Genomic DNA, 13,077 nt, shown 5'->3' with positions numbered 1-13,077 from the left:
AATAATAATAATTAAGATAGAATATAATTTGTTTTATAAGATGCTTCTTCATAGTGACCTATCAGGCTTTTCACTGTTCTTTCTATTCTCATAGCCAAAACAATGGAGAGAAAAAAGACATGATTTGAGGGTGATTATTCTGAAACCATTTGATGACATAACGGACCCCCGAACCAGATTAAACTGGTGGTGAAACATAGTACGACCACACGTTTATAACCGGGGACAATGTTTACATTATAAATTGATTTTATGAGATTGAATTAAGTCCAATATAAATTTTTTAAGATGGTATCGAAGTATCCTTCAAGATTCGTTGAGTGTGACTGATAGTGTGTGTTAAAGATCCTGCATTAGATTGATGAGAGATGACTTTAACATATATTTATAAACGAGGACAATCATCCTTTTACAAACCAATTTTTCGAATGGTATTTAATCATGGACTTTTCTTTATAATTGCGATAGAGTCGAAACCTAAGTTTTCACAAAAAACAACTTAGAGACAAAATCTAAAGCTAGCAAGAGAAAATACATTTTTGGGAAAATGTTAAGGATTTTCGAAATGCATTTTGAAAATAATAATTTATTTTGCGATATTCACTATACATATTTTATTAGTCAAAAACACACACTAAGTTATGACAAATTTGTCAAAAAAAAAGTGTTATGGCAAATGGAGGTGAATTAAGTCCCATATTATTTAGAAAAGTGTAAGTTTTTTTTTTCTCGACAAACAGAAAAGTGTAAGTTGAACACTTTATAAGTGCGAGAATCCATAAATCTAATACCTTAAAATTTCGGGTAAAGATGTGATGTCCAACTCATTTGTATGGTTATTCCGAGCCTAATGTGAATGATTCTCTGACCAATTCTTTATATTGAAAGTTTTCCTAACAAAGTTGGTCAGACAGTAAAGAGAAGATTATTGTGACAAGTATCTTGGGCCAATTCTTGTTATTTTCTTGTAAATAACCTTAGCTAATCGATTTTGTTTTTTTTTTTTTAGGATATCATATGATTTTGATAATTATAGGATAAAAAAGGAATTTAATAATGAATGAATAAATAAAAGTGAGGGTATTTATGTCCACATGAGGTATACAAATATATAGATTCTGATTTTGATCTTGACATGTCTTTAGGTTCATAGGATTTTTGGCAAAGGAAACCTACATATATTTCGGAATTGGATTCAGTAAAGTCGAATTTACCATGCAGTCACTTTTTAGCCGTCAGATCTAATTGATATATTTTGATATATTCATCCAAGGGTAAATAGTTAACTGAATGCATGAATGCACCGATTTTTGACTTCACTCAATCCATCCATATATTTCCACCAAAAAATAAAGGAGACCTACATAAGATTTATCTTTCTGACACAGGTAAAGTTCACAAAACATAGTATAGACTTGAGAATCATGATAGCTTAATTTTTGTTAAGGCTAATGGCAAAGAACTTTATGTAAAAGAAAATTGATCATATATAATTTTTTTTGTTAAAAGGATCATATATCCTATTTTCTATTTTATTTTGTCCACTATTAATTAATAAACTTTTTTTTTTTTGAAAACAGATTAATTAATAAACTTAAATTTGTCTAAAGAACATAAAATTGAAAGTTAAGATGTTGTCTTAGTTATTTACGAATCTTAGTTCAACATAAAATACCGATGTTGGGTTAAATATTTTTATTCGAGTTCAAACATAAAATTGTATAGTTTTTTTTTTAAGAGGCCAAAATGAAATATAAATAAATAAATAAAAGAACGAGTGATTTCCTCAGCACAATGTGTGCTAATAGTAACAACAAATGTTTACAAGAGCATCAATAAAGTACAATCAAACAAAATGCATACATAACAATGGAGTCAACCACCAACAATGAAAATTTGAAACTAAAGAGATATTTGTCGATTTCAACCACCAATATGAAAACAACTTGACCTTATCCAACATTTGATGTAAAGAAGAGGTTGTGTTCCTGAACAACCTGTGATTCCTCTCATGCCACAAAATGCAGACACAAGCGAGCCAAATAAGCTGCATAAAAGACCGTCGTGCTTGCTGACCACCTGCTAACTGAGTGAACTAAACAAAGTGATCAGGTAAGCTGTTGGCATCAACCGCCATAGAACCAATCCAAGCCCGAACCATCGACCAAAGATAACCGAAAACATTGCAAGTGAGAAATAAGTGATGTGCCGATTCGACATCACCACATCCAGAAACGCAAAAGCAAGCATCCGCTGGGATAATACCTCGAGTAACTAAGTTTGTCTTCGTTGGCAACCTATCCCTCAAAAGTCTCCATGCTAGAATCGACACCTTCAAGGGAACCTGTCTATGCCATATAAGATCATCATGAACGTCACTCAAAGCAATCATCTCCTGAGAAGTCAAAAGCTGATACGCACAACAAACAGAGTAACCAAGCTCGGGATCTGGCAACCACTCCAACCTATCTGAGATATGTGCCTGCAAAGAGATAGTATGTAGTAAGGCTTGACACTCCCCCAACATCTCATCTTCCCACGCCCACAACCGTCTCCTCCAAGCCCATGCATGTCCTCCAACCCCCACCCTAACAAAGACATCTCAGCTACCGAAGCTGATTTATTCTCCGCCAAATCAAACAAACGCCCAAACCTCACACATAAGGGACTATCCCCTAGCCAAGGATCAGTCCAAAACAAAGTATCAGACCCATCCCCCACCTTCTTCGAGACAATCTCCCGACACCACCCAACACCATCAGCCCCCTCCCTAATTCTCACAATCTCCCTCCACCACGCAGACCCTCGCCTCCCTCCCTCCACCCCATACCTAGCTGCCAACACTCTATACCATAACCCCTCTCTATCCCTCAATAACCTCCAACACCATTTTCCCAATAAAGCTAAGTTAAACTCGCTCAACTGCCTAACCCCCAACCCTCCATACTCCTTACGTGAACATATAATTTTCCAACTGATCCAAGAGATTTTCCTATGATCCTCACCCCCTAGAAAAAATTAATCAAAAGAGATTCAATATAAGAGATTATACCTAAGGGAGCTTTGAAGAAGGAAAGAACATAGACATGCAGAGAAGTCAAGACAGATTTGAGTAAGATCAGACGACCACCAAAAGAAAGGAAGCGACTCTTCCATCCACATAACCTGTTCTTTATACGAGCTATCACCGGTTCCCAGAAAACCAAACGGCGCGGATCACCACCAATAGAAAGACCCAGATAAAGAAAATGTACCTTTCCCACTTTAAAATTGTATAGTTATGTTTGTGAGTTTCAGTATTTATAATATTGTCTACAGAAAAAATTTCTTAGTTATTTAATGTAAAAAAATATATTATTTAATTTTTTTTTATTTTGTTGATATAAAAATGTTTTAGTTGAATCTGGCATTTCTTTAACTCTTTCATTTTACTTATTAATTTATATATATTTTTTAAGAAACTTTTCAATGGTGAGGAGGAAGAATAAAGAAGTGAATTGTAAGTGAAGTAATGAAGGATTTGGTTAAGATCAACGTGAGGACGAATAATTTCCTAGTTTTGATTAAAAAAAAAGTGTAAAGAAGAATATGTGTTCCATCAGAGAATTTGCTTTGCAGAATGTGATTTCTTCAAAGAAAACTCATCAGATCTTTCTTCACGTTGTATTTGTATGAGAAAACAAAACTAAGTCTTATTGCTTTTTTAACCATATAAATGTAATTCAAGTGGTTAATTAGTTTGATTAAAGAATAAATTGTTCGAAAGAATTCGAACTTTATTTACTTTTCAATTGAACCTCAAATTTGTAAAATATGCTTAGATCTCAAACCCAAAAGCTAACTCATAGACTGAGGTTGCCCTCACATATTTAGTATAAGTGTCACTCTCTCTAACTTAATCCTTAACCTAAATAAAAATAATCAGTCCTTAAAATATATGAATCAAATATAAATTACAGCTCATGTATATATATGTACAATTTTAATATAGTAATTAACCAAATATAAATTACAACTCGTGTATGTAAGTGAGTACAAAACATACAACTATAAAAAAAAACAATAGACTAAAAAAAAGTTTACAAATAAGAGAACAATTTCTCTTTATTTCTTAACTACCCTTTCACACAAGGCCACAATATATAAATGTTTTAAAAAAACAAAAATCCTCCCCTAAAACATTGTGCCAATTCATAATCCTAGCTAGAAGATTCTCTAATAGTTTTTGTGCATGTGCGCGCTCGGGCGTCTGAATTCACTTATATATATTTAATAAATAAAAAAATTGATTTTAAAGACGAAACTCTCTAACAAGGCTTTCCTACTATACAATTTAGGGCACCAGCATGCCTTGTTAGTCTACTAACATTTGTTCCATCTCTTGGTTTCATCATAAACCCTTTCTTGTAGGGAGCCCTATTAATAGGTGCACCTGATGTAACAAACTTAGCACCATTCATGAACAAGTCCATTTCTGAAGACCATTGCCAATTCTTCCAAACTTCAGGTGTAGCATAATCTCTATGTGTGATTTCCTTCGCGGCGTCGTTGTCCGGAGCAATGAATCGGTTTCCTTGACTAAGAATTGTTGGTCCTGAACTACCACCAATTGCATACATAATCCAATGTGTGTAATCATTGTTCAAAACATGAACAAATCCCCATCTACACCTTGGCATTCTTTGGATTAATCCTTGTCCAAAATGGTTGAATGCAACTGTTATTTGCATAATCCTGTCACCTTCGAATTTATCACTAGCTCCAAATAACATAACCTGCAATAGTAGCCATTTTCTTATTAAATAAATATCAATTGAATGAAATTATTACATTGTTAATTGTTCATCAACGTGCATTATTAATTTACAATATAATGTAAAATTACTTACATCATTATGTTTTGTCATGTGACAATTTGAGATGGTGACGCCGGTAGAACCAAAAATAACATCAACAAGACCATCTTCACATTGAGAGAGTGAAAGATGATCAATCCAAATATTAGAAGATCCATAAATAGAAATAGCATCACCATCACTCCTTGTTCTTAGTCCATAATGATCAAAAGAATCCCTAATCATACCACCTGGTTTAGCTTTAATATTTGTAATATGAAGACCATGAATAATAACATTATTAACAAATTGCATAGTAATTCCACCACCATCCCTAATTTGAACATTAACTCCACGACCATCAATTGTCTTGTTAGAAGAAACCATCAATTCTTGGTTCAATCTAATGATCATACTACGTTGGAATGTTATCCACAATGGTCCTTTTTGAACAGCACCATATCTAAGTGTACCAGGTTTTGGGTTTACCATGTCACCATCTGACTCATCAGTTACCACATAAATTGGGCCTCCAAGCCCACCAACGGCCTTTCTTCCAAAGCCCTTACCACATTTTGATAATCGATATCTATTTTCAGCCCAATCTGCTTTGCACCTCCAACAATTATCAATTGGGTTGCTTGATTCACATGGTCCTTCATTATGATTTTCCTTCAATTCCCTCCTTGTGTCGTTTGCTTCTTCCATTGCCCTGCATTGTATCAAAAGTAGAGTAAAACCCTATATTATTTTACAATTTATATATAGTATATCTTCTTAACTAATTCGAAGTTTGTGAATTTTCAGGCATAGGAATAAATTTGATGGTTCTTTTTTTTTTTTTTTTTTTTTTTTTTTTTTTTTTTAAAGTTGATGGTTTATAAGTACCACCAACTTATTTACAAAGAAAATACTATAATTGCTGCTGCCAAGGATCGAACCCCTGACCAACAGCCTACACCCGCTCAGTCAGCAAGTGCCAACTGAGCTACCCCACCCACCCAATTTGATGGTTCTTTTGAACGTTATAATAATCAGTTAATAGGAGATGGTGCATGCCAACGAACTGTTGTAGATTGTGGTGCGACTTTTCGTTTGGTAGTCAAATCAGCTACTATTCAGACAATACTCAATGTTGATCTATATAAATCATGGTGCCTTCATTAAAAACTGCGTCAATATATTTAACTACAAAATTGTAACTGATTCATATAATTTTGTTGCCAAACTTTCTAATTGAATATAAAAGAACCCACTTGAGTTGGTCTAGTGGTATTGACTTGGATCCTTGGAGTATGCTTCTCTCAAGGTCTCAAGTTCAATTTTCTTTAGTGCCAATTTCGGTGGACCAGTCCATACAACAAAAAAAAATCGGCGGGCCAGTCATTCAACTCTAAATAGAGTCCCCGCAAGTGGACAGTGAAATTGATGCCCTCAGACTAGTCAGTCATAGGGTCAGATAGCGAGTTTTAAAAAAAATATAAAAGATATATACATATTCTAATAACAACAATTAGCATTAGCATGCATGATGTAATAATAATACATGAGAAAAGAGAGTAATTGGTATAGTGATACATACAAGTGAACATCAACATTGAGATCATGTACAACTTCTTCAGGAACTGGAATATAACTATCAAGAGCAATTTTATGGGCTTCTTCTTCTTCAGCTTTAAGAAAATCATCAAACTCACCAATCCCAGCCTCAAGGCATGGAATAGTAATGGCAAAAGTAACCAAGAAAATAAACAAACCCTTAGTAGAACTTTGTACCATTATTTTTCCCATGCCCATGTTTTGTGTTTTTTTTACTGCCCTTAGGCTGGTTTTCCCTGATATTGTGTATGTGTTTATCTTTTTGTTTTTTATTTTGTGTATTGTGTATGTGTTTATTTTCCCTGATATTCCCTGAATGCCAAGGTCTTAAGACTAGTTTTATCCCTTAACATTCACAAATTAACAAGACCTTGACAATGCTTATTCCAATCAAAACCATGTTTGTATGGTCCTTAGCATAATCATTGGTTTATGTTCTTTAATGGAGTACAATTTTGGGAATGGTTGGTAGTCCTTGAAAATTTGAAGGGTAGGATTCTAAATTTAGAACCGCAAAGGATGGACAACCTTTGTATGTTTTTATTTTTTTACTAAAACCTTTGTGTTTTTTTAAGTATAATAATCTCAACCAAAACATTAGGCTATTAATAGGTGAAAGGTCTAAAACTAAAGGGAATTAATATTGACTTTGCAAAGTGAAACTTATGACAATCATTAATCCTTCCACTTGGATAAGATCCTATTATTACCGTTAATCACCATGGGACCTTGATCCAGTGCGGTCAGCACCTATTACTGCACATGCGGTCGGTGAAATTAAAATCGTTCGATCGAAATCAGATAGTTTATATTTAAAAATCAGAATATTATATGTTAAAATATAAAAAATGCATTTAATACTGAACCATTTGATTTTAATCAAACGACTTCGATGCACTGACTGCATCATAGCGACTAGATTAGATCCATTTCCATCACTATCACTGTGCAAGTGTTCTGCCTTGCCAATTTCTATGTCTTTCGTGTGACAATTTCATGCCTAACCATTAACATACCCGTGCTAGGCCGCGCGGTAAGTGGCACGGCAAGCCGCATGGTAAGTTGTGCGGAAACTGTTGCATTAAATGGTGATGAGAGATAATGTCTCACACATTATTTTTGTTAATTATAAGTTAGTGTATATTTTTAACTGTATAAGTGACCCCGAACCTATCCAATTGACGCTTTAGAAGCTAACTTGATGCTTGCTGCTAAATCTTAACTTCACATTTGCGAATTGAGATTTGCTGTAGTAAATAAACATGTAATTTTCACGTAGTTTTTAATCTCGCTAATTAATTATTAATTGAACAGTTTAAATTGACAAAGTTATAAAATCATTTGAAATGATCTCAACCGTACATGTTCAATCGAATAAATTGCATCTTAAAAAGACTTGTTTGTTTTTTTTTTTTGACAAAAAGATAATATATTGTGTCGATCCCCGCAGCTGCGAACGGAAGGGTGCTGAAACAGATTAAATTGGCGGTGAAAGCAAAAAAAAAAAAAAAAATAATATATTGTAAAACATTTAGTAAATTTGAAGACTGTTTGATTTAGTAAATTTGGCAGGCTTCAAATGCATCAAATTTGAATTCCTCCAATTCTTAACTTATACGGTTATACCAAATCCCTCTCTATTTGAAGATTTTTTTTTTTTTTTTTATAACCAGTTTTCCAATTTTTTCAAGCAATATTATGTGTTAGTTACGTTTTTATTTGCTCTTTACACCATCATACTCTCCTACATTTTCAAAAGATAGAGTCTTATACTATAACCATGTTTTTAGACTATAAAAATTCACTCAAATTTTGGTTTATATGTTTTCTATTGCAATTTATTCAAAATCGTTTTTTCAATAGCAATTTGGTTGAAATAATATTTTTCAATGACAATAAATATGCAAAACACTTAATATATATTAAACTGATATTATTATAAATATAATTGCCGTGATTTTATTAGATTTAAAATAGAGCAATCGTGATATTTTTGTTCTTAGCTTAACATTTGTGTACACATATACATTGATATTTTGTTCCTGGGTCTCCGCTACTACCACAACTACCTCGACCATTAATAAATGTTTGACTGCACCATTGTTGACATGCAAGACGGAAGCATTCACCTGGTCGTGTGGTGATACAATCTGCCCAACTTTGCATTGCTAGAACTATATATATAAAAATAAACATAATTATATATATTCAAAAAATAAACTGAGAAAACAATAGAATATAGAATTTTTTTTTTTTTCTATTAATTTGTTAGTAGAGAATTTGAAACCATGACCTTATCACTAAAATCTATATCCCACTTTAAACCAACAAGTTTGATAAATACTCCTATAGAAACTTGTTAATGATATAAGGTTCATCATGTTAACCTCACCTAATGGACACTACCAACATATATATATACAAGATTGTCAGGATTGAGTTTTTACCTCAACTCGTTTTGTTTAGGTAAATTCGACACATAAACTCAACTCGTAAAATCGTACGAGTTTACCAAAAATAAAAATAATATTAAAATTATTATGTACATGACATATATACTAGTATAATACTATAAAAACGTCAATATTTTAAAATATAATCTTAATTATAAAAGCAAAATATACCAAATCACCATATAAATAGCATTATGTCCACAAACTTGTATTAAAATATATAATTACTCCACAAAATCATATAAACGTTCAAATAACAATCTAGATAAGAAGATTCATAAGTTTCTAAAATCGTTAAAAAGTTAAAGTATACAAAATCATCTTCATCGGTGTATTCATCTCCAAAATCATCAAATTCTTCTTCATATGATAAAGAATTTTTAATATTATAACCAAAAATAAAATTCATTGAAGGTGGAGCCGATAAAAATTGTTTATTTTGACAATTAGACAAAAAAAATTGGGCCAAAAAATGGAAATGGACCTTTAAAGGTAAACTTGCAATCACAAGTAAACTCGTGTGACGATTTTACACGATTCTAGCGAATTTGACCGAGTTAACTCGATGTAAACACATTTTTTTTCCGAGTTTACCAGAAAATGAGTTTACATCCGATTTAACATGTTTTTCGTATCTAAAAACGTAAAATCAAACGAGTTTACGAGTTAAAACGTGATTTTAACCACAATACATTTATAGGTTCTATAAAATATGATATAAAGATTAGTATACATACCTGAAAAAATAATGAAAAAGATGGTAATTGGTACGAAGGAAAGTTTAACCATTTTGAATAGCTTTAATATCAACAACAGTAACACGATTTTTTTTATGTTAAAGGCAAAATTAGGAATTTATATATATATAAAGAAAAACCAATATCAAAACCAAATGTTTGCGTAAAAAATAAAAAAAACGTTGTCATGTATATAAACGGTTTTGAAAGAGTTTCCAAAACATGTAGGCAACGCTTTTTATATTTATGAATACATTTTTATAACCCCTACTCTAATCATAAATGGGTAAAATTGAATAATCGTCTAGGGATGACAAAACCATTCAACCCACCCTGTCACCAACCCGTTTAAGAAGGGGCAGAGTGGGGCGAGTTGAAAGTCTTACCCCACCCTTTTTCATTGCGAATGGTTGGCGGCGGGGGCGGACCTAACCACAAATTTTTAGTGGGGCTAAAAAAATTTAGACATTATAATTTTTTCATCTTGATAATAATTTAGTTAAACAACAAATAATATGTGAAATTACTACTAATACAATATGTATATCCATAAAAGGAACAACAAACTAGAAACTATTTATTCACAAAAAAACCAATAAACTATATCTAAAAACCACAAAATTTCTATTCGGAAAAAAAAAAGAAAAAACTATAATTTATTGAATATATGTTAAATCATGCATATCACTTGTTTAACTCAATAAGCTTATAACTTATTAATTTTTATTCCAATTTTACCCGTATTATCTTACTTGAAAAAAATTAAATATATTAAACATTTTTTTATGTCATATTATATTTATATGTTACTTCAATTGCTAATTTTACCCAATCCTATAAATTCAATTAGTTGTCCACTATTTTTTGACAAAAAACTCAAAGTTGATTTTTATAAAATTAAAGGCTTAATTACATATTTGGTCCCTTATATTTATTTTAGGTTTCAATTTGGTCCCTTATATTTATACGAATATGTATACAAAATGACTTAAAGTTATTTATAAAATTTTTATTTTTAGAAAAATTTGGGCTTGGATGGTGTGGCTATAGCCACACCAAGCCTTGAACAGGTCCGCCCCTGGTTGGCGGGAATATCCCGCCAATAAATATTTTAAAAAATAATAATTTTTCAAAAATAACATATAAATTCGAAAGAAAAAAATTTAAAAACCATTCAAGGATGTCAAAATATAAATCAATAAGGTGGCCAAAAAATAAAATTATCATTCAAAACTTCAAGCATTCATGATTTATAAAATAAAAAAATTCAGTTTATATTCAAGAATAATGCTTATTCTCGCGAAATCTTCCATCCCGAATAATGTTGCAAATGATGTATACTATTTTATTTTCATATATTTGCATTATTTAATTAACCCTAGACTGTAGTATATGTTAATTGAGTTTTATTTTCTAATAATGTCAAAAATAAAAGATTGGAGCGAGATTTTTTTTCTTGCAAAAGTACGAATCTTTGTTTAGTTGAGGATCCCTTTCGAATAAGCTGAAAGCCTGACCCCTTTCCAATGATTTCAAAGCGATAGGCAAAATCTCGGTCGGATAGTTGGTTAATGCGTTAGGCCAACAATTCCGCTAGCATTCTGAAGCGAGAAGCCAAGTGAACGAGCCCTATTTTTCAATAATACAAGTTCCATCTTTTGAGAAAAAAACAAAAATGCCTAACTTATCCAAAATTTGTGATACTCAATATCTTGTGATTTTAATTAATTACGGCACACTGCTTATTTAAATATTCCTCTTCAATTAGTTACTAATCTACATTAACCGAAAGAAATCTCTTCATACAGTGCTGTAAATAATGGAAGATCATGGCACTAAAAATATCACCATTTGGTGGTTAATCGGAAGAGCATGGCATTTTCATAATGATCTATCTCATCGTTCTTTTAATTTTTTAAATTTGAAAGTGGTGGTTTGTGAATTCGAAATAAACCGCACCGAGAACAAATGTGTGTGGAACTGGAAAATAATCAATGACAACCAAATTAAATAGTTCAAACAATAATAATAAATAACTTATGTGTAAAAAAATTCAATGAAGACAAACAAGATAACGAGTAAAGAGAAAAAAAACATACAAATTATTTATCCAGTATGGTCCAAAGTTGACCTATAATATCTGGGAGAGAGAATAACTCTTCAATACTATCAATAAATATATATTTACAAAATATATAAAAGAATTACAAGAAATTAGATTCAAGAATTCGATCACAATAACAGACCTAATTTCTACAATTATCAATTGTTGCTTCACATGGTACTTTTTGTTTTCCTGCATATTTTTGCTTTAATTTAATTCCCTCTTTGTTGATTCTTCCATTGATCTGCATTGTATCAAAATTATAAGTCCCTAGATAATTTTTTTTTTTTATAAACCAACTAGAATTAGTTTTTAGTTATTCATTTATGGAATTAAAATAAAATATATGAACAATAATCAAATCAATTTTTTTCTTTCTTTTCATTTTTTAAGTGACTATGGACATGGGGATGATGATGTCCATGGGGACTATGATGTTCATGAATTGGAATATAAGTTTCAAGAGCAATTTTATGGGCTTCTTCAGCTTCAGCTTTAAGAAAATCATCATACTTAGCAATCCCAGCCTCAAGGCATGGAATAGTAATGGCAAAAGTAACCAAAAGAATAAACAAAACCTTAGTAGAACTTTGTGCCATTATTTTTCCCATGCCTATATTTTGTGTGTGTTTGTGTTTTTTTTTTTTTTTTTAATTTTTTTTTTCCTTAGGCTGGATTTCCCTTTATCTTACTTTTTGTTTTGCTTTTCTACTTATAAATGTCAAGGTATTGAGATTAGGTTAATCCCTATCCCTTAACAAGACCTTGACAAAGCCTACACCAATCAAAACCAAGTTAGTTTGGACCTTAGCATAATCCTTGGTTTTTACAAATTTGGGAATGGTTAAATAAACAATGGTAGTCCTTCAAAATTTGAAGGGTAGGCTTTTAAATTTTAAACCGCAAAGGGTGGACAACCTTTGTGGTTTTTCTTTAAGGATAGCAATCTTGACCAAAACTTTTTTAGGCTATTAATAGGAGAAAGGTTTAATTAAGCCAAAAGCGAATTAATATTGACTTTGAAAAATGAAACTAGTAACAATAATTAATCCTCCACTTGGATAAGATCTTAGTATTACCGTTAATCACTATGACTATTTTTCTTTGCTACATCACTGTCCAAGTGTTTTCACAATTTTTATGACTTATTAGTTATAGTATGACTTTTAATTTAATTTGATTAAAAAACAAACCTTTTTTATGTAAAAAATAAAAAATCATAGTATGACATTGTCAATATTACTAGTTTTTACACCCATATAATGCACGGAGAGAAATACATTTATATCTCATATTTGCTAAAAATATATCGATCAACTATAATATATCAATTAATTTTTTTAAAAGAT

General features: G+C 31.4%; 1 protein-coding gene across 1 annotated transcript; it reads right to left on the bottom strand.

Annotated features, from left to right (window-relative positions):
• Positions 1-4,307: 4,307 nt before the first annotated feature.
• Positions 4,308-6,626, bottom strand: LOC123908562 (pectate lyase-like). Its single transcript, XM_045959234.1, has 3 exons — positions 6,418-6,626; positions 4,890-5,547; positions 4,308-4,775 (listed from the first exon to the last, which is right to left on the bottom strand). The coding sequence occupies exons 1-3, from the start codon at positions 6,624-6,626 to the stop codon at positions 4,308-4,310; spliced, it is 1,335 nt and encodes a 444-aa protein (XP_045815190.1).
• Between the last annotated feature and the right edge of the window lie 6,451 nt (positions 6,627-13,077).

The sequence above is a fragment of the Trifolium pratense genome, linkage group LG2 (genome assembly GCF_020283565.1).
Source record: "Trifolium pratense cultivar HEN17-A07 linkage group LG2, ARS_RC_1.1, whole genome shotgun sequence".
NCBI lineage: Eukaryota > Viridiplantae > Streptophyta > Magnoliopsida > Fabales > Fabaceae > Trifolium > Trifolium pratense.
The sequence above is the reverse complement of the archived record's forward strand: the minus strand, read 5'-3'. Positions and strand labels throughout refer to the sequence as shown.